Source organism: Pholcus phalangioides, unplaced genomic scaffold (genome assembly GCF_987345545.1).
Source record: "Pholcus phalangioides strain wild (caught in Gottingen) unplaced genomic scaffold, Ppha-v1.0 ptg000011l_1, whole genome shotgun sequence".
In the NCBI taxonomy this organism is placed as follows: domain Eukaryota; kingdom Metazoa; phylum Arthropoda; class Arachnida; order Araneae; family Pholcidae; genus Pholcus; species Pholcus phalangioides.
Genome location: NW_028301604.1, coordinates 61,649,897 through 61,672,163, shown reverse-complemented (window position 1 = coordinate 61,672,163; position 22,267 = coordinate 61,649,897). Strand labels below are relative to the sequence as shown.

Genomic DNA, 22,267 nt, shown 5'->3' with positions numbered 1-22,267 from the left:
GTCAAAAGAGTAGATCCAAAAATAAATCTAGATCGATGAGTCTCGATTTTCTGAAAAAGAAAAGAAAGCTCTTAGATGTCGCGGAGTTGCCATGATCTCGTATTAACCTCGATTAAGCATTAATTCATTACTTATAGAACGTGTTCTAATTTGATCAATATAAATGCTTATGAAAGATGGCTTTGTTTCATCATTTCTATTTCTTTTTATAAGTATCAAATGATACCCGTGCGATAAATTAAAGAATAAATTGGTTCATATCGTCCTTGGCATTATTACGTTTGAGAATGAAGTTTAAACATCTGATAGCGTTCAAGTTCTGTGACCTACTATTTTTCAGTCATTTTTCGATAATGCAATAACTTAAGTTTCTTTACGAGTCGAAATACATGAATTTTTTTAACTTAAATTGAAAATAACATACTATATTTTGTTAGTCATTTGCTAACATTTTTTCTTAACGTAAATGCGAGCCACTTTGGCCCATTTTGTTTAAAAATTTCAAATTCACTTTCCAATTAACCCAATATTATTACTACGTTTAAGTTTTGGTGACCTTTCTTATATCAATAGGCTATCTTATATTATGTATGTGAATAAAAAAAAAAAAAATTTAAGGTAAGCTAATTAAAAAAATAAAACATTTTGGGCCAATGTTACCCCCTTGTATGTGGATAACCTTAGTCCACTTCACTTATCCTTATCTTAAAGCATCAAATGAAAAGCTAGGGTATTTCTTGAATCTGAGCTCGTAATGAAACCTCAATTTTTGAAAGAAAACTTTAAACCTGTTAAAAAAAAGATTTAAACCTGTATTGATTATAAAAATAGCAATATTTAGATGTTTTTTACTTTTTACTTAATTTTATATCTTACAAATTGCCCAAGAAAAGATCTCTTAACAGGCGTTGGAGGCTTAATTATTAGGAACCCATAATCACACATTTTGTCAACGTGACTAGCAAATGCTAATTCTTCGTCGGCACTAAAAACCTTGGGATGTCCTGGCTTTCTAGAAAATGCATTTTCAAGTTTGTTTTTAATGGTATTTTAAAGTTATCCGCAACTTGCTTTTAGATGCAATTGGATCTGTTGAAATAAACCAAACAGTTTTGAAGGTGGTCATTGCCGAAGTCTGAATAATTTCGACTTCCAGGCTAATACTTGCATTTGTACGCCATCTTCTCAGTCTGGAAACAATCAGCGCTCAAGTGGTAAGATGCTCGTTTTCCACTGTGAAGGTTACCGTCAAGGTCCACGGGATCGAATCCGGGCAACATTAGAAACAAGGTCTTTACCTACCGAGCTTAGGGCGGCCACCGATACGACACCGGTTGAAAATTTCCGTATAGCGATATATGATTGGGTATGCGGTAGTCTGGAAACAAAAAACTTGAAATAAGATGAACAATAAAAAATAAACATAATTATTTAATGCATAATTGTTTTCAAGTGCACAAACAAATTGCTTAGGGTTGCAAAAACACGGCCTACTTTGTCCCATCAAAATTTTGGGCCAATTAGGGCATATTTTTCAAGTTACCCGAGCTTGAATTTTCAATTAATTTTTTCGGTAAAAAATGATTAAAAGAAATCTTAATCATACTTCAGTTGAAAGCTTTAAATTGTGTTTGTTAATTGGGCACCTACCTACATAACTTGAAGCTGGATTATAATCCCCCACAGTTGAAAGTTTGATTGCACGTGGTTTTTTCATCTCTCACAGCATACTACTGCCTAGTCGGCCATTCGTGAACTACAAGAGGCACTCCGTTACCTTGCTTAGTACTGCTACTTAGCAAAAAGTAGTTACGAATTTTTTTTTCCCCACAGTAATTAGAGTAAGTTTTATTATTTTATCGTTTTGAGTCAAAGAAGGGTTCCTGCGCCAAAGTAGCCCACGTTCACGGTATAAAAAAGTATCCACACAATCCTAAGCGTGTGCACGAGCGTACTTGCTTTGTATAATGTGAGATCAGTTGTTGATTGGTCCGAATTTCAGTCGAGAGCAAAAACAAACGCCTATATTCCAAGCGGATTGAATACCTGCCTGTCACTAGAGCTTCTACATATTGTGTCATTGTTTAAGATATTGTAATTTTTCGAGATTCCATGGAAGAGAAACTTTCTTAGCGTTCTTTCTCTTTTCATTGTTTGTGTGCAATTGTTTTCGTATTCCGCAACCCTAGGACAGGACAGTTTATGTTTTTTGTCTCGTGCGTTTCGCCTTTTCTTTTTTATGATTTCCAGCTGTATTCGTTCTTTCTGGCTTTTATTTACTTACTTCAGTCCGTCCTCTCTTGAGAAGCTCTTAATTAAACCTTATTTACTGCCCTGGCATATTTCACTTTCTCATTTTATTAACGGTCAGATGATCTTGTAAATATGTTCTGCTACTGCATGTTAGATTACATTATTTCTGGTTCCCGCGAGTTCTGTTTCGCTTGAAATGAAAATTGCTCCGCGCAATAAATCATTTTAAACTGTACACTACAAATTATAGCCATGCAGTGTTTTTGAGTCCCACCCCTCTCCTCTCTTTGCTTCCGAGAAACTCATCCAATTGTGCTCCGGTACGTTCAAACAATTGAGTGTTACTTGATAAAACTGAACTTTAACACTTAGTTTGCTAGTCTATTTTAATTTTTTTGCAAGTGTAATGCCACTAGATTTAAAGTGTAGTAAATTTTTAAACTCTTTAAGAATCTTTTTTGCTGTCAGTGTTCAAAGAGAAAACTTTTGTGATAGGGTTACTAATAATATTCCCAGGTTACTGTATCTGGGAATATTATTGCATGGATATTATTTGGAGTGGATGGAATACTATATTTTCATATGAATAGAAACCATGAATAGTTTGTATCCCGCTTGGATATGAAATCTGAACGAAAAAAATCGATTTTGTTGTGAGATTTTCCAGTGATAAAATAAGTATTTGAAATACATCTTGCAGTCAAAAACTATATTCAAAAAACGTATATTATATATAAAAAAAGATTAAATAGTTGATTGAAGGGATGTTTGTTTACTCACTCAATGTTTACCATCTGTAATAAGAATCGTATTTATTTCAAAGGGAGTGTGTTTACCTTTACCAAATGAAAATATAAAGATAATATTTTTTGTGTGTGTGTATGTGAAGTATAATAAACTTAATAAAAAACACCCATGTGCCGAATAACAAGATATTTTCCGAATTTCTCTATGTGCTCTGTAGTCAGAATGAATATAAGTTGGAATAAAATTTTACATCGATATTATCGAAAAATAATTTCATTCAAAACGAGTACCTCAAATATCAAATGCCTTCAATGCAATATTAAGTGGGAGATAGCATTTTTCTGCAGGTTTCTTTTGCACTCTTTTGATGTACGAATTCGCATTTCGGAGCACATAAAACTTTTATGTATTGACGAATGAATGTAGAACCCAAACGGTTAAAACACCAACATATACCAGCTCAGTCTTTATGATGAATCTGTTCTCACATTGAGGTGCAAATCGACCGCCAAAGCACATTGCTATCACACGCAGCGCATGAATGAATGAACGCCAGAACTCTGCCCAGCTTCATGACATAGTCTGGAACACGTTATTATTAAGTCAAAAAGGAAAAAAAAATTATACAAAAATATAACAGTATTTTGCCCGTAATAATTTATCTCTAATTCGAACTTTCACGAACTCCCCTATGTAACTTAATGTTCAAATTTCTTGTTTAATTCGATTTCTTCTTAATACTTTGGATAATTCGAAGTTTTGAAGGGGGTAAAAATCATGATTTTAGTATGAACAGCTGTAAACAGTTGAGGGAAAATCCAGGATTTTGTGTGTGTTTAGCAACTCAGTTAAAAAAAAAATTGCCAGTTTTGATCTAAATTCGTAAAAAGATTATATGTGCTAATTAATTTGCCAAAATCGTCTGCATGACTAGTGAGCGGTGCCGTCTTATCGCATGGGGCCCATCCGGGCCTCATAAATATGAGATCTGGTTGAAATTTTCGAGAATTTGCCAGATAAGGTCTCAGGATAATCACTTGGCCCGGGGCCCACGATGATCTTAAGACGGGCCTGAGCAATTTCAGAAACGACTGTCCGTGTAGAAAGAATTCAAAATGCGGCTAATTTATAAATTTTTAGTTTTTTTTCCTTTTTTTACATAATTTAATACTTCAACATTGAAACATCGAAATTGTGTTTTTGAATTGTACGTGTTAGAATTTCCCCCATGCTTATTGATGACTGGTGAGACAAACTAAATTAATAAGCATGTATTTAATTTCTCCAGAATGGAGTATATTCACGCACAAAAATACAGCCTGTCATTAGTATTTTTTGTAATGTACTGTTTAACCTCTCTACCACGATACTCGATATAACGATGGATTCCTGTACAACGATTTTTTTTTTTCAAATCTTGTTTGGAATTGCGCAGTCTAATGTTAAACTTCTTTAGACACAACGATACCCGTTAGTACGATAAACTACTCAAAAACGATGTCTTTTAAGGAGATTTTGAAACCGCTACAACAATATTTTTTTTCAAATTTGGCTCGCGAAATATTCTTCAATATATTTTTAGTTTTAGTCACACATATTTTAGTTCTCCCTAAGGACATCGAAAAATATCGGTATTTGGTACCAACTTATCATCGACAGTGTTGAAGTTTTTCGGTATCGCTACTTTTTGTGTGATACACCAAAGTGCATTGCGATAAACCTCTTTATAGGGGTAATACACGCACACATCTGAATTTTGTTTATGAATTAAAATTTTTTGCGGCGAATAAATACTCAAAAGCGCATTTTTTTGGTGGTACCAACAACGCCGATTTAGAAGTTATGCCAAAAGCAGCATAAATTTGATAACACTGGATGATAATGTTGCCTCTCAATGTAACGATAATCCCTCTACAAGGATATTATATCTTGGTTCGCAGAATAGCGTTGCAACGAGGTTTCACTATATAGCATTACTTGCATAGTGTAATCAGCAAAATTGAATTTTGGAAATCCGAATGGCTGATTATAATGAAATCTTTACTCTTATTTTAAAACAATACTCTGGGGATAGGAGTCTGGTTGATGCAACCGAGTTATGAATTCAAACATTTTAGTAGCTAGCCTAATTCTATAACTATTCATTTTACAACTGTTCCATTTCTTTGGCAATACTTTGGCGTGCGAAAGAGTCCGATGCTTCGAAATATTTCCTTAATTAAAGATGACCTTGTGAAATTCAATCTCACACTGGAGTGGTGATGTGGTAAGAACTCATTTCGATAGATACACAAAATTAATGTAAAAAGTTGGCTACATCACGATATATCTCGCTGTGACTTTTGAACTTTTAATCCAGCGAATGTTGCAAACATTTCTGTTTGGTAGCGATAGTTGATGGCCGCTAAATTTGATTTTTTTTTTCTTGTCTAGGGTGTGTCAGTTGCCTTAGAAGTTTTCGAGTCCCTATTTTTTTTTTTTAATTATTCGGAGCTGGAAATTGTGCATAATGTGTCTCCCCTTTTTTCATAATTTCATCATACTTTTAAAAATGCCTTATTTGAATAAAACTATATTCTTAGACCGAAAATAAACTTCCAATAATGTTGAATTACATTACACAAATACAAATTTGAAATATTTTCCTTGAATAGTTTATTTTAAAAATGTGGTAGGCTTATATACCTTTGAAATTATTCGAGCAGATAATAGAAAATATTAATTTTTGGAAACAAATTTTGTTCGATGGTGTACACTTTTTCTCACCCTTTTTTCTTCGTGTTTATGCCCAAGCGATCAATTAAATCTTTCGTAGACAAGTTAGGATCAATCTCTTATCTCTATCATTTCAGGAAAAAACATCCAAAATAGTTATCTGAGCAGCATTAAAACTCATTGCAGCATACAAATGCCATGATAATTTTAACAAGAAATAAAACATTAGGTAAAAATCAACCTGCCGCTTTGCATAAAATCGGAAAAAGACATATTCAAACAAAAAGAAACACCTTACTATCTTGAAATAGAGCAAAAGTTCATTTCTTTCACGTTTGTGATTTATGATCAACATGCTACCAATCGATGTCTGATGCAGATGAAACGTTTGGTTGTATGTTATACAGTTTCTGTATACAACCACGGAAAAATCCTGTAGTCGTAATTTTATGCTTGTAATCTAATGATGGCTTTAACATACAAATCTCGACTTTGTTTTGACTGATTATATTCTCGTAACATTCTATTATGATAAGAGAATATTATAGAGAATATTATACAACTACTTCTAGTAGTTGAATGACCTCCTACTTATACCAAGTAAATACTGAGTAAATGATTAAAAACTTTTTGCTTTGAGTAATGATTCTAAACACCATTACTAGAAAAAGTTTTGTGAAAATATATAGAGCTGTCACGCGCGTAAACTTAAAGTACAGAGAAATCTTTTCTGAAGTGATAAATGTGCTGATTTGACAAATAGATGACTCAATTGTAGCAAAAGTATTGACAAAAGATTCACACCTTCTGTCAATATTTTTAGGTTATCTTTTGAATATATCTTCTCTTTGGAGAAAAGAGTGAATCATGTGCAACAAAATGATGCATAGAAAAAGACCCGAAACATATGTTTACTGTATATATTACTTGAACAGGAAGTGGTTATTTAGAAGAACGGAGGTAATTAAGGTAAAATTATTTTTGCAGGCCATTATGTTAGAGATCAGTTATTAGTCACTCATTCCCATTTCTTCGTTTCATACAAGCCTTAAAACATGAACCAATCGTCTACTTAACATTGATAACAGTTCTCTAGTTACTTAACGATTTTTGGCATGAAATTCTTACCTCTCTTATATCTTGTCTTTGCTTTCCGAATGAGGAAAACTTGGAGCTATTAGCGTTTTTTCTGCGAGAATTCATTTTTCTCATGAATAAAGAGCACTAAATTTCAAAAACTAATATGAACAGACATCTCGAGAGAATTTTCAATCCCATGTGTCAGCTATCTATGCATAAATTTTGAGGTATGTAGGTGGGTATAATTGAATAAACAAGTATATATATCTTTCATACTTAGGTGAGAAAAATTTCCTTAAATGCAATCGGTTATAATTTTTTCACTTTTATCGCGAGAAATGATACAATTGTCAGCAGGTAAGTGAGGATTTTTTTTTTTCACAAAGTTTTGCGAACACCTTGGAATATGGAAGTTAACAGCAGCTTACCGAAACGAACTAGATCCAATCTCTTCATTGTAAACGCAATTTTCTTTAACAAAACACTGGTATTTGAAATGAGTGGCACTAATGCAATGTCATAAAGAGTTTTAAATCAAAATAATGTGTCTTAAAGCATCTCTCTCTCTCTGAAAGACAAGAAACAGTTTGTTAGATTCAAAAAAAATTTCGAGTTCTCGCCTTGCGGAAGATTTGCAGGAGAAAAATTACTTTTCCTCAGTTTATTTTTGTCGCAAGTTTTAAATAAAAGAACGCAATTTCTGACAGATCTCCCTTTGGCAGTTTTGACAGATGTTAAACATGAACGAAGTTCAGAACGTAGAAAAAAGTTTCATGTAAATTTTTTTAAACAAACTTTTTTTCTATCCAAGGGTGAGAATTTTTGTTATTTAAAAATATACTGAATTCATTAGTTGAGAAATTTTCTGTCTGAAATCTTAAAAAGCGGTGAGTAATTTTTATATTTAAAATGTTTTTATGAACTGAATTTATCATAAATTATTGAGAGAAAATGACTTGGCTGACTTGGAATTCTTTTTATCAACATCTTGCTTCAAAAGACAATTTCTACCTCTCTTTTGTTTCAATAGATTTTCTTTCGTGCTACTACACACGCACACATACAATACGTTGCTTGCCTCACTTTACCGAGATTTTCTGTTATTTCTAGGATAAAAAAATCAACCATCATAAAATACATAAAGATCTGAGGCATTGTCTGAAAGAAACATAATTTTCCTGTAAACCGAAGCAGCCAATGGTATCAAATAATAGAGTATAAACTGCAGAGTAGACCAATGCCATAAAAATAATGTGATTTATAGCTTCTAAAGCTTCAATTTATCTCCTAAACGAGTGAAAAAGACTACCATAAAATTCCGAGTTTTCTTTTATAATGGCATCTAACTATCTCCTCGGTTAGCAATGATGAGCATTATTAATTCCCCAGGTTTGAAAAAATTTCGTCATATTTCTGATGACTTGGGCTGTTACACAGTACATTATGGATTCTTGATTGGTAAATATTTAATGCACTAACCTTTGGTAGTCTACACTTGGATTCGTGTAATGGATGCTACCGGCTGTATCGAAATATTTTCTGGAAAAATCTATGATATAAAAGCAAGAATTTGATCGTACAATGTACAAAGTTTTATCTTATTATCTGAAAACATTGTCATAATTCCAGCCTGGGTATTGCATAAAGCGTAAGATTTCTTAATTTAGAATAACTGCATTGATTTCATCATGTAATATGCATTCAAAGATAGGAAATGATATTTTGATAATTATTTTTTCTTCCGATATGTAAATTTAATTCCATCGATTTCGCAGTGTAATATATTCGATATTGAAGCTAGGAAAACTAAAGAAACACAAAAGGACAACAGAATTGAAGTGACAGTAATGTTTGCCAATATGTTGCTATAGCAACAATAGAAAATTGGTTTTAGCCGTACGTTATGTATTAAGGTGAAACATTTTCTAAAGAATTTTGACTTGAAGCAGGAATTCTTATTATGCTTACCTCTGTTCATATACACAGACGTGTTTATAAGCTGATGCGCATAATCAGCTAATTCATTTTAACGTTTATTAAATTTCGTACATCGCATAACCATTCCAACGGTTTATTCTATTCCTATTTCAAGGATAAAATGTTCTCCAAATATCTGCGTTTTGTACGAACAGGTATATCGAATCGAGTTCGGATTTCATGGGATTCTTTGAATAATAAATGGACTAATACTGTGTTTTGCCTACCCGTAAGGGTTTCGGTTTCTCTATCGAGCTTTTCTTTTTTCTTGATATTTTAGAGTATTTCAACCGAAAGTACTAGTATTTTAAATAGCTTTATACGAATGATTTGTAAGCTTCTATTTCATGGTATAGTTTTTCGTATCGACAATATCGAACATAAACGCCTTGAACTTCGACTCACATATGAATATCATCGTTGCATAGCTCTGCACGCTTAAGGGGATACAGGACTGACTTTTGATTAGAGGCCATGTTCATGACTTGCTAATATTTTGAAGGAATAATCGGCTCAGATTATACTTAATGTTGAGTATTAATTTAAACGAAAATTTTAGCTTACAATTTCAAAATCATGCATGAACAGATACTATATAAATTATGTATCTATAGACCAGGGCTTGACAAAGCGAAAAAAATATTTAAAAGATATATTAGCTCCAATTTCTTAAGAGCCAAGCGTGGTATTTTGCTCAAGAAAAACTTCTAAATAATGTTTTCTTTTACTTTTCCCATGTTAAAAGATAGCGTAATGAAAATTTTTTGTCACCTTAAGACTTCAATTTAGCAACCATATTTAAAAACTTTAGGCGCCAATACCCGATTTTCTAGACACCATGACGACCTGGCGCCTGGAATTTCTTCAGCCCTGCTATGGACTAATTCTACGCATGCTATAAAATTTTCCTGGATTTCTGTAATATTGTGCTATGGAAATATTACATCACTGTTTGATAAAATATGCATTATCAGATGTTCAAGATGCGATAGATTGGCAATCAGTATTCGAAATCGCATGACACGGGGTGATCCAACAACACTACGAACACAATAATTCTTGCTATGCAAGCTCTCAACACTCTTTACCATATAGTATTTTACGTTTCTGAATGAATAACTGAATCATTATAGATATATGTCTATCAAAAACTTCACAATTTTTTCCCTGCATTCGGGATTGGATGTGGAATACAAATTTTACCTTTATCAATATTTTAATACGAATAAAATATATTTTCGATCATTTATTTCTTTCTGATTTTTTTTTAAATTTTTGATTATCAATAGTATTGGTTTTTTTTTCAAAATGTCCAAAAAATAAGTAAAAATAAACTTTGAAACATTTGATACGGTACACGATGTGTTAACAGTATCTGTTTTCAATTTTTAGCACGAGACTTTCAGTGCCGGGTCCCCAACCTGCCCCCACATGGACCGACGCAGATCTTCCCAACCATCAACAGTGTCAAGTTCGGCCGGGGGCATGGACATTTGCCGAATTTGCCACTGCGAGGGAGACGCCGATCTTCCTCTTATTTCTCCTTGCTATTGTTCTGGATCTCTACGCTATGTCCACCAGTCTTGTCTCCAACAATGGATCAAGAGCTCGGATACCAGATGTTGTGAGCTGTGCAAATTCGAGTTTATCATGCATACTAAAATCAAGCCTTTTCGCAAGGTTAGTGAAAACCTGACTTCCACAATTTTTTGTTAAAAGGTAACGAAATGATATATTTTGTGGGAACACTTATTCCATCGTAACTGATTTGTTATAGTTCATTCTTGGCCAAGTGATTTTGCAATGCCGTGTTTAGTAAGCTGCAACTTCTTTTCTAATATGTATAATAAGTACGTAAACTAAATGATGTTTTATTGTGGTCATTTCCGTGAAGCCAAGGTAATTTTTATTGTGTGAGCTCGTATCATACCGTAAATTGAAGTAGCTAATAGATTCTGACAAGCGTTTATTGGTGATCCTGTTGTTCGCACTATGCCATAACTCCAAAACGTATTCAATCCTTCTCATGCTTGGGTTTAAAAAAATCTTTTACCCGTCTCATATAAGAACTTTGATATTATGCCACAGAAAATAAGAAAAGACGCCTTGAAATTGTAGATACCTACGTTTGGTAGCTTCATTTTTTGCTGCTTTTGGATGTGGCGATAGTAATAAACTAGGGCTGGGAATCGATTAAAATTTTTAATCGAATGTTTTCAAATGCTATTCATTTATAGCAAACGTAGTATCGTAACTGTATCTAATATTAATTGATGTTATAAAAACATATTCTATTCATTTTCACGCATCTACCCTTTGAATGGATATAAACAAATATAGAAATAGATTGCGAAATAAAGGCCGCCCTCTTGAAGCTATTTTAAAATCATCCCCCTTTACCAGAATCATGAATGTGCAAATTTCTAGAACTTGGAAAATGACTTGAATGTTACTCTATGAAAGTTGTTCTCATAAAATGTTTTGTAAAATGTGTTTGAATAGAGATACGCATTTGTGTGCGTTTCTGGAAAACTTAGCAAAATAAGGGATCCAACCAGCTAATAAACCCAAAAGTGAAAATTTGCACATTCATGTCTCTGGCATAAGGGAGACGATATGCTGAACATGCTTGTCATATCCTGGAATTTCTTAACATGGATCTTGTCGTGTTTTTTTAATCGGTTATTTTAGAAATCGTCACGAATTGAATTGGTTTCCTCATGTCGAAAAATTTGATCAAAATATTGATTCAAATGTTTTTAAGTACGGTCACTTATTTGAAATGTTTAGTATGGGAACATAATAGTTAAGACGTTTAGTCGGTTTAGGGCCGTATTCACCGACATGGTTTATACTGTAGTAACAATTTTTGGATAAGAGATCAACATAGATTGGTTAAAAACCTGAATTTAACCAATCCGTGTCGATCTCTCATCAAAAAATTGTGACTAGTTTAAACCATGTCGGTGAATACCGCCCTTAGTCAAATAAATCAAGTTAAATTATGAACTTTTAATCGAATTTTGATCGGATTGATCGAGTCGATTAACTCAAATAAAATTTTTAACTGCCATTAATAATTGATCGCTTAACCGACTTGATTAATCGGACCACTCTTATAAGGAACAAATAATTTTGAAATAAATCTGTAATAACAAAAGTAATAAGTTTAAGTTGACCAAATAGAAACGTATCTCGTAGTGATATTCATGGAAATAAATTTGCTTTTTCTGAGAGAATATACTACCATCATCCAAGGTGCTTCACGAATATGTCCGAAAGAAATAAATTCTACGGTTGATTCAAAAGCCCTGGCGCGTACTCCCACTCTTGTGGCGAGTTTACGACGTTTTTTTGCAGTAAAAAACCCATGACCCCATCCAACCCCCCCCACCTCGGGAAGAATCACAGTTGAACCTTATCTCCCCCCCCCCCACCTCGGGAAGAATCACAGTTGAACCTTATCTCCCCCCCCCCCCCCCGAGGAACTTCTGCTACAATTCAAATGTTATAAAAAAATAATCAGTGAAATTAAATTCTGGCAATGACAATTCGAGGAAATAGAAATTAATTTCATCCCTTAAATGCATTGCTTTGCATATGTGCAAAGGGTCCTTTAAACGTTCATCACTGCAGCCAGTCTGAAGACAGAAATTTAGAATAGCCTTTGCGCATAAATTGAGATCATATTCTTTCCATTTAATACTTTGAATTTGCTGGTAGATGTTCCAATTGACGACGACAACTATTTGTTTGCTGCAGAGCATATGGCTGTTATTTCGCCAATTTATTAAATTATTTTGTTAGCATTTTTTTTTTTTTACCTTGAAGTTTGCAACTGTTATTTTAATAAGTCTTTCTTTCTCCCACTCTGAAATCGGAATTCCCGATAAGTCGAACTAACAACAACTCGAAGTTTTTGTCGGTCGCTGCACATTCGACTTATTGAGATATGACTGTACATTATTGAATATATTACTTCATATATACTTTACTTAATACATTATGCAAATGCAAATACAAGGCCACAACAAGCAAAATGCCCAACGAGGTGGCTGAGAAAAAGATGCCCATAACAAGTATGGGTGTCATATATTACTAAAATTCGAAATAGATTATTTTAATTGATTTTTCCAGCTTTCTATGCGTGTCAGTAACTATAAAAAAAATTATCAACTCGAAAAAAAAAAGATGTATTTAAGGGTTGTGGCAACCAATAGAAAACAAAAATTTCAACTTGTGAAATTCGCATCGCTTTTTGCACTGAAAAAAATGTACCCAATAACATTTGGAAAAACATAAAACGAGAAATGGGCGATTGAAATTCTTGATTTTTGCCTCTTTTGCGCCTTTTCGAAATTCTAAAAATTTTTGAGACTTAGAGATAGAGTTATTTTAGCTCATAAAACATGACAAAAAAGTTTAGCATTTTAATCACGAATATCTCAGCGAATTTTCATTCGGACATCGTTGTCTTTCGATACAAGAAAGAGGCACAAATTTTATTTGTTGGATTTTTCTTTGGCCGTATAAAAATGCGATTACCTATTATTTCACGGCACGAAGCGTCACTAGCAAATTTTCATTTCGCTGACGGTATTTCATATTTTATTTTAATTATAAAATCAACCGTAAAATGTTTATTCCTTTTTGGACACTTTGTGAAATACTTTCTATCGAATTACAGTATCAAATATTTGCATTTTTATTACAATGAGGAGAAATAAAGTTCTTTGCATTCACCCCCCCCCCACCTCCTCGCAAGTCTGCAAAGTTTTAATGCCTTCTCAGGTTTTTCCACACTTTCGTTTTTAATTCTGTTCAAAACCTTGACAATAAGTTGTTGCTAAAATTGTTCCCTCAAACATATACTAATTTGTTTTCCTTTTTGTTACAGTGGGAAAAGCTTGAAATGACATCGGTGGAACAAAGAAAAGTGTTGTGTTCCATAACCTTTCACGTTGTTGCCATAACTTGTGTTGTCTGGTCTCTTTATGTTCTTATTGACCGTACAGCTGAAGAAATGCGTTCTGGTGTCCTAGAATGGCCTTTCTGGACTAAATTGATCGTGGTAGCTATAGGGTTCACGGGTGGTCTCGTTTTCATGTATGTGCAATGTAAGATGTACGTGCAGCTCTTTAAGAGGTGGCGCGCATTTAACCGTATCATCTACGTGCAAAACGCTCCCGAAAAGTCTGCCATATTCTCAGCTACAGCAGTTGCCGAATTGACAGCCAACGTTTTGAAGTCTGATCTCGCAGAGTCAGAGAAGAGGTTCTCTCCGGAAGAAGAGTTTCACAGCTGCCAGAGTGGCAGTAGTGAAACCGTCAACGGGAGCAGCTCTGAAGGAGGCCAAGCAAAGCCGGAAGGTACCTCGGATGAACAGCGTCAGTCCACCGGCTCCATACCAAAGGAACCCGAGTCTGTGGTTGTGGTAGCTGCGGCAGGAACTACTACAACCACGACCGCGACAGTTATCGCGGTGGCCGACGATGCCGGCGAGGATCAACCTCTGAATGAAATCGTGGTTGTGCCCGTGGTTTCTGACGAACCTCTCATCTTGGTCAAGGAAGCGGTCTTCGTCAACGACGTGGCAGCAGAACCCGCGAGCGGTACTTTAATATCTCGAGAACTTCCACAGACAGCCAGCTGAAATATATAGCTGGAATCGGCTTAATTTTTTCATTCTGTTTTTCTCTTTCATATGTGAGATACGACGACGATGGATTCCGGTGAATCGAAAAAGTTGCATTGCTTCCATGAACTACCAATAGAGCTCGTCTGATGAAATTCGTGGCAGTTGTGTATCTGTGTGAAGACGTTTGCCTTTCAGTGCGCAGTGCAAGTATATATCTAATCTACTCGATCCTTTCAGTGGTCGTTTACGTGTGATTTCTTTTGATGTGCTGCGTAACTAAATGTTGATCATATATTATTACGCTGCTGTGCTACTTGGTGTTGCTAAATCTTCTCCCTCCCCCCTTTCAATAACAGTCTTTCTGCTTGGAAACAGTGAGATGTATCAATTTTGTTTTTGTTTTTTTTTGAAAAACCTAGTCACTATTTTTTTTCTATTGTCAATGGTTTTTCCCATTTGTTTTGTCATAATTGCCTGTCAAAGCTGGTCAATTTTTTTTCAGTCATTCGTTGGTAGGAGATTTTTCAGGCAACATGAGAGCGAAATTTATGTTCGATGTTGAGTTGTCAAAGTTATGACGACACCAAAAATATTGCTAATTTTTTGAGTAAAAATTTTTGTAATTGTGAGATGTTAATAAAACAAAATGAGTGCGCGAAATCGTTGTTAGTTTTTTCTGTCGTTGCTTCCAGTCTGAATTGTGCTTTTTCAAACATTATATGGAAAAACGATATTCAAAACTTGTACTAATCACTAGATAACCATTTCGGTGACTAAATTTTAAAATTTTTTACTTGGAAATGAACTCGTTTTTGGTACCTAAAAGAATCAATATGCTAATGTTGATGGTTTTTTTTTTTTTTTTTTTGTTTTTTTAGATTTATAGCTTTAAAATTTTTTCAATCTTTCTGCCCTTATTCGTCATTGCAGAAATAATGGATAGAATGGTTAATTTTGTCATTGAATTAGACAAAAATTATTTAAAACAAAAATTTGTTATTCGAAATAGAACATTAGCTCCAAGATTCATAAATACAAGTTTCTTTTTGTCCTGTTCAGAGTATTCAAATTTATACACATAATCGACTGAATGTTTTAAACATTATCTCATCGCCAGAACAGGCAATGTTTTCTGACGTTATAAAAATCACTTGCATAAAGACAAGCTCCTTTTGGTGACGGTATCTAATTAAATTTATTGACGTGAAAAGAGTAATGAACGCATCTAGCTTAGCATGTCTAATTAGTTCCTCGTGCTTGAAAAAGTGACAAATGATATGTAAATACTGAAGGCTGCACAAATGGAAACTCCAATTTTCAAAAATGTAAACTTGTGAAAGATGCCAAAAATGTTATTACATTTTAAATAGACAGTTCAGTTTGACAAAAAATGCTGAGATTTTCTAAAGATAGCGAAAGGTTTATTATCGTGTTGAGTTCTTTCCTTTGGAAACAGGTGGTCATGAAATGTACGCGTTTGTTATGCCTGCCGAAAATGTTCGTGCTTCCATGATCGTTAAAATTAAAATAACTGATTTAGAATTCCCCAGTTTTACCGCTAATTTTTTCTTTTGTTGAAAATTTAATTTTTACACATCAGAGTAGAGTAATGCAACTGAAACGAATTTTCATCTACCAATTTTTATTTACGATTCATAAAACACTATCGAATGGTAATAAACCCTTTAAGAGGCTATCAGTAATCACTAAACCCTAGTTCAAAATGTCATATCTTTTTTAATTAAGTAGGTTTTCTTCCGATTTTCAGCTGATGCAAACTAAGGGGGGTACAAGGAAAAGTTTTCCATTGAGAAATCATTTTTACGTAATATCTGGGCTTGTCAATGCTAAAATAAAAGGCTTTTATGGAGACTAAATATCTCGTCATTACCGTTTAAAGGGTTAAACATGGTGCTATATTTACGTATTGGTGAAAAAGGTGTTTGAATTAGCTTAAACTATTTCTAATTAGACGGAATTTTTTTTTGTCTTCAAGCGACAAAAAGACAAAAGCCGTGATGAAATAGCTGCTAAATAAAGTTGCAGGAAACAACTGAGATACAACAATTGTTGCTTTGTAGAAATGTTCAAGAATGATTTAACGCATTGACACATTAATTAATGAATATAATTGAACGGATTATAATCAGTTAATTTTGTCTATATCTTGGTCTTAAAAATCAGTTGCACATGTACGAAAAATCAACAATAGCTTAAAAACTCAAATTGGTCGCACTTTGAACTCTCAACCCATTGACGCCGGTTGGTAAGAAAATTTGCCATTCGACATTCTTTTTCTTTGCCAATATATGGTGGGAGTAGTCCCACTTGGTGTTTTTTCACTTTCTGAGAATCAAAGTCGTCTTTAATGGTTTATTTCTGTATTTGAGAAGATATACGACACTCATAAAACTGGGTAACTTCAAATAGATGTTGACGTGACGAATCTTTACGAGATGCAGAAGATATCGCATCCAACCTTGTGGCAGGCCGTTTAAACTTGTTGATTTAAATGCACAATATGCGTTCATCTTTCATGTCGAGGGATATCAAAACTATTTCAATATCTTCATCAGGGCCAACACTTCTAAAGAGCTTTCCAGACACGGTTATTTTGGTGCCAATCTCCCTTTTTCCGCAGGGTTCCATACTTTAAACATGAATTCACTAAGCAAACATCTCAGACTTTAGTAGGAAAGCCATCCCTACTGAAATGAATTGGTTTTATAGCAAGGGTGCTCAACCTTCTGGATATGACGGGCTATTTCACTGGTTTGGAAATGTGTCGTGGGTCACTTAAATCTCGAAATATGACGCGGACCTCTTGCGTGATGCAGAAATGCACCGTGGGTCACTTAAAATCTTTGAAATTTGCCATGAACAGCTCAATTGATCTAGAAATGTGCCGCGGGTCACTTGGCTGATTTGGTATTCTTTTGTTAGCCACTTGAGTGGGTTGGTAACTGGTCGCGGGTCACAATCGAATAAAATGTTTCATGATTTTCAATTTATTATTGGATAGCCACTATTTAACCAAACAATTGCTTGTATGAATAATGATTTAGTTATTTTTTACGAAATTAGTTTTGAGGTCGCGGGTCACATCAAATTTCTACGAGGGCCACATTTGGCCCACGGAATATCGGTTGAGCTTGTTTATCTAAAAACAAAGTTGGAGTAACAAAATAAATATAATTATAAAAGGTCTATTGCCCCATGGCTCAATGCCGTGTTAACACATGGGCCCGCAAGGCGACATAAAGTACAAAAGGACCTCATGAAAATGAGACCTGGTTCATACAATTTTCGAGAATAAGCATGTTAATTAGTGAGCAGTCATTTCCGGGGCCTTCTCAAGACCATTGTGAGCCCCCGGGCCATGATATTTCTGAGGCCCTACTTGGCAATATCTCGAAAATTTCAACCAGATCTCATTTTTGCGAGGCCCCCTCCTGCTCTTGAGGCGCCCGGGTGAGCCCATGGGTTAAGACGGCACTGGTCATTTCTAGCAAGGTAGGGGGCCGTAGCGAGGGGGAACTTGGGATTCTGGTCCCCCCGAAATGTGAGAAAATGGCCGCTAAAAGGGAAAAAAGAGGTCCACATCTATTGTTTTATCACTTTGGTCACCCGAACTAAATTTCTGGCTACGGGCCTGGGGGGCCCCCATGATGCTCTTAAGATGGCCCTGCCAGGGCTAAAAACCCATCAACCTATCCCTTCTTGGGCGTCATTCTCTCATGCCTATTCTTCTAAGCCTCTTGAAACAAAAAAAAAAATATTTTAAGATGCATTTTTTTTTAACAAATGAATTATGATAATCGCGCATGTGCTGCCATCTCGTGATGCGATACTTCTTCACAAAATTAACTTCGTACATTCAAAAAATATATATAAATTCACTTTCAAATATCCCAAAAATCATTTAGATTTTAGAGTTTGAAAGGTAATTGCGCGATTTATAAAAACAGGTGATTCACATCAAATCTTGAGGCAAAGTTTTATGAGCATGTTGCGTTCTTGAGAAAAGATTTAAATTCGATGCCGAGACTGTTTACATCCCTCACATGACCATGCTGGGGGGGGCAGGACCACCTTACTCGACCTGGAAGCCCGGTTCGTCTTAATAATTTCGATCCACTAAAACTGTTTTGGACCCTCCTCTTTCACCCGATTTCATATATTTGGTGGGGGAGGAGAATCGGCATCCATCCAGAGGTGCATTTTATGGCTTTGCCGCCCTTCTCCCAGTTCGATTTTCCTGACTACTCTTTCCTCGAATTCACCACCCTGTGCTATAACCCACTTGAGCCTCCTCCTGCAAGTGCATACACTTACAAGTCAACTGTGTCTCCAATTTACCCTTTTGGTCACTCACTGGCATAGTCCCTTACTATCTCTGCAGCAAGGCCCTTGATGCTCAAGGGCCCCCCCCCCTTCCCCCCGGGCGAAGTGGTATTTTTGAGGGGAAATCTCTGGCTAGAAATGCTTGTCTCCTCTAAAATGTTAACCGGATCTCATTTTTATGAGCCCCTCCCGCTCTTAAGGCCTCGGGGCCGTGCCTGGGTATGTTGATGTGTTAAGACGGCACTGCTCGGCAGAGGCGGATTTATTTAGGGTTATACTGATTTTGCCGCCCTTCTTCCATTCTACTCATTTTCTCGGCCTCTCATCCCTCAAATTTGCCGCCCATCTGAACTTGCCCTCTTGGGCTACAGCGTGCTAAGCCCTCCTGTAAATACGCCCATAGGCGTACGCAGAATTTTCTCGGGGTTCAGTTTTTTTTTTTCTTCTCATGGGTAACACTATAATCTCGACTTGAGGGGGGTTAGAACCCCAAACCCCACCCACCTTATTATTTATGATTATTTTAGAATGGAAAATGGACCTTATGTCCCTGGACGGACATAAGGTCCCTTGGGAGGTCATAGTCTTGTATACAGTTTGTGTGTAGTTCATGTGTTGTGTTGTTTTTTGTTATGTTGTTGTATGTAGTTTATTCATACAAATAAACCTTTATTCTCAGAAAAAAAGAATATACGGGGACGTTGAGAAATATGTATACAAAAAATTTTTAATACAACACAAATGTAAATTAACGTAAAAATTGATGAAAATTTAGCACCAAAGGTAATTTTAAACTAATGAGAGTAAAGGTAGTTTTAAACAATTTTCGAAACTAATGAAAATTTTAGAATTGATGAATTAAAAGTAATTGAAAGAAATAATTCCAGAATTGATGAAAATCAAGAATTAATGAAGTTAATTATTCTGCAATTGATGAAAATTCGGATTTAATGGAAGAAATAATTACAAAATTGGTACAGTAAAAAGCCTTCAATAATTTACCTTGAATGCGGGGCCCAGTGCGACCGTCCCTGTTGCACACCCCTGAGGCATCTCTGGGGGAGTGGGTATTCAAGCAGAGCCAGTATTTATTTTAGAGCGCCCCCCCCCCAGTTATTTTGAACGTAAACTTTGAACTTGGGGCACCCTTCCTGGTCCAGCGCTTGGAGTATCAGATTCCACTGCCCGCTCCTAGTTGCGTCCCTGCATCTAAGTGACACCTAAGCATCAAAGGCGGAGGGTAGGGGGTTTTCTTTGCTTACTTTAACAGTTTCTTAAACCTCTGTTCTATCGCCCTCCCCCTTCAGAAATTTTTTTTCTCTCATCGCCCCAACTCATTAGGATCCTGTGCTATTCCGCTGCCCTGGACCATTCCATCGCCCTCGGGGGCGATGCTGCTCACTTTGGGAAACACTGCTTCAAATGACAAGAGGGAGGGAGGGAGGGGTTTGAATAGTTAAATGTCACCAACAAGTGCATGAAAAAATGAAATACAGTAGTCTCGATAATCCGAGGTAAACGGGACCAAGCTTACTTCGGATTACTGACAACGCGGATTATCCAAAAAAAACAATATATATGGACTTTCGGGGGAGGAGAGTTGACCTACCTATTCACTCTCACTTATTTTGTTCCTAATTCAACGGTTTAGTTCATTAAGATTGGAGCTGCCAAGACCGATGCCCTGTTTATAAGGGAGGCTGACAGGGACCCTCATATCCCTGGGGACCAATATATATAAACTTTATTGGTTTTTTGTACTATAAAGGGGCCGGTGGAAAATTTCGGCAGTTTCAGTGGGGTCCGCCAAAGACCACACGCTAGGATCACCAGGCTAGAAATCAAGTTCTCTTAAAATGAAATTATTCGCATTTTCGTTGGAAGAATCAAACAAAATATAATGAAATTCGTTTTTGGTGAAAAACAAGAAAAGAGGGAGAAATCTTGAAAAATTCCAGCTATGTACTTCGGATTATTTGGATACCCGAACTTTTGAACGTGCTTTCGTATAGGGTACGGTATGCCGGTGTCTTGTCCACCTCCGCCCGTGATCAGTGTGAAGCAACAAAGATGGAAAAAGAAGAACGCCGTCAGGCAGTGCCGTCTTAACGCATGGGCCCACCCGGCCCCGGCCCCGGGGGCGTCAAGAGAAGAGAAGCCTCAGAAAAATGAGGGAGTAGTTGAGTTTTTTTAGAATTTACCAGGTAGGGCCTCTGAAAAATCATTTGGCCCGAGGGCCCACGATGCTCTTAAGACGGCCCTGCCATCATTGCCACTTCCTCCTCCACAAATGGGAATCTGACAGGGCTCGAACCAGGAACCTGGGGATCAACTTATCTTTCAATTTTGTTAACTATAAATATGCTAATTGGAATATTCGTAAACATTCTAATAAGCATATTCTATAATACAGGGTTCAGCTGAAGGATGGGTGAGAGGTGTTTTTAACACCATATCATATCGTTTGTTGTCTGCTATGTTGTACTCGTACTGAAGTGTTTGTGTGATTGTCCTTCATCTATCACCGCTTGGTGCTCTGTGGTGGAACCTCTTTGAGATGGTCATATTCATCTTCAGGGCGGCTCGAGATGGAATTTTCACCCGTGCAAGACTTTTCGGCACCCCTACGGAGTATATGCCACAGTAAAATGACTCCGAAAACTCACGAATTTGTATACGCGATGTGTACGTATTATACTAGTTTTCTCTGAAAATTATTCCATCCAACAGTTTGAAAATTTTACATCCTTTTTTTTTCTAAATTTTTTCTGTAGTTATTTTTTTCCTTACTCCTAGAACCGCTCCTGTGTGGCCTCTTGATAAAAGTGAAAAAATAATGCAGAGGGAAATTTTTGTACCACAGAAAAATGGTTGAGGATAAAAATGAGAGTGGTTTTGTACACACACAAACGGTATTTTTCGAAGCTTAAAAAATGATTACTATGTGTCAGAGCATTACGTATTTAGTTTTGCTGACAATGGTGAGGGAATTAAAAGTGCCTAACATTCTGCTTACGTGATGATTGATAATTAAAAAAATTTCATACTGCTCAAAAAATTCTGTGACCAGTTTTCAAGATATACGTAGTTCGATTTTTACGTTGCATTTATATACAGTCAGTGATGAGTGAGGTTAATTCAATATGTATGTGCTAAATACGGTAAAAATGTACAGGGTGTTTCAAAAAGAATCACCCGATTTGTGAAATGCGAATATTACGAAAAATATTGAACACATACACACTTAAGATTAATTTTATATTACATGGCTAATCAAAGTTTTTTTGGAAACCAAATTAAATGTGCTCAATATGTCCACCTTGGGATGCATGGCATATGTCTATACGGTAGTCAAATTGTCCCAAACTTTTGCGAGCATGTTTGCATCGACTGCGAGTGGATTTCTGTGGACTACGTGCAAAACTCTGTCGGATTCGCTCCACATTTTCGTCTGACATGTGGGGACGGTCAGGGGATTTCCCTTTACACAGGAATTGTTTATACCATCGCCTA

At 35.7% G+C, this 22,267-nt stretch overlaps 1 protein-coding gene across 6 annotated transcripts in view; it reads left to right on the top strand.

Annotated features, from left to right (window-relative positions):
* Positions 1–22,267, top strand: part of LOC149080668 (E3 ubiquitin-protein ligase MARCHF8-like) — a 121,496-nt gene that overhangs the window by 51,920 nt on the left and 47,309 nt on the right. For 5 of the 6 annotated variants that reach the window (XM_089239858.1, XM_089239863.1, XM_089239860.1 and 2 more), the window contains 2 exons: positions 10,165–10,452; positions 13,670–15,070. The exons of the other annotated variant lie outside the window; for it this stretch is intronic. In XM_089239858.1, the coding sequence (XP_089095984.1) occupies positions 10,165–10,452; positions 13,670–14,425 (1,044 nt within the window). In that variant the 3' untranslated portion in view covers positions 14,426–15,070. Of the gene's footprint in view, positions 1–10,164; positions 10,453–13,669; positions 15,071–22,267 lie in introns of those variants that run through there. 6 annotated transcript variants of the gene reach the window in all.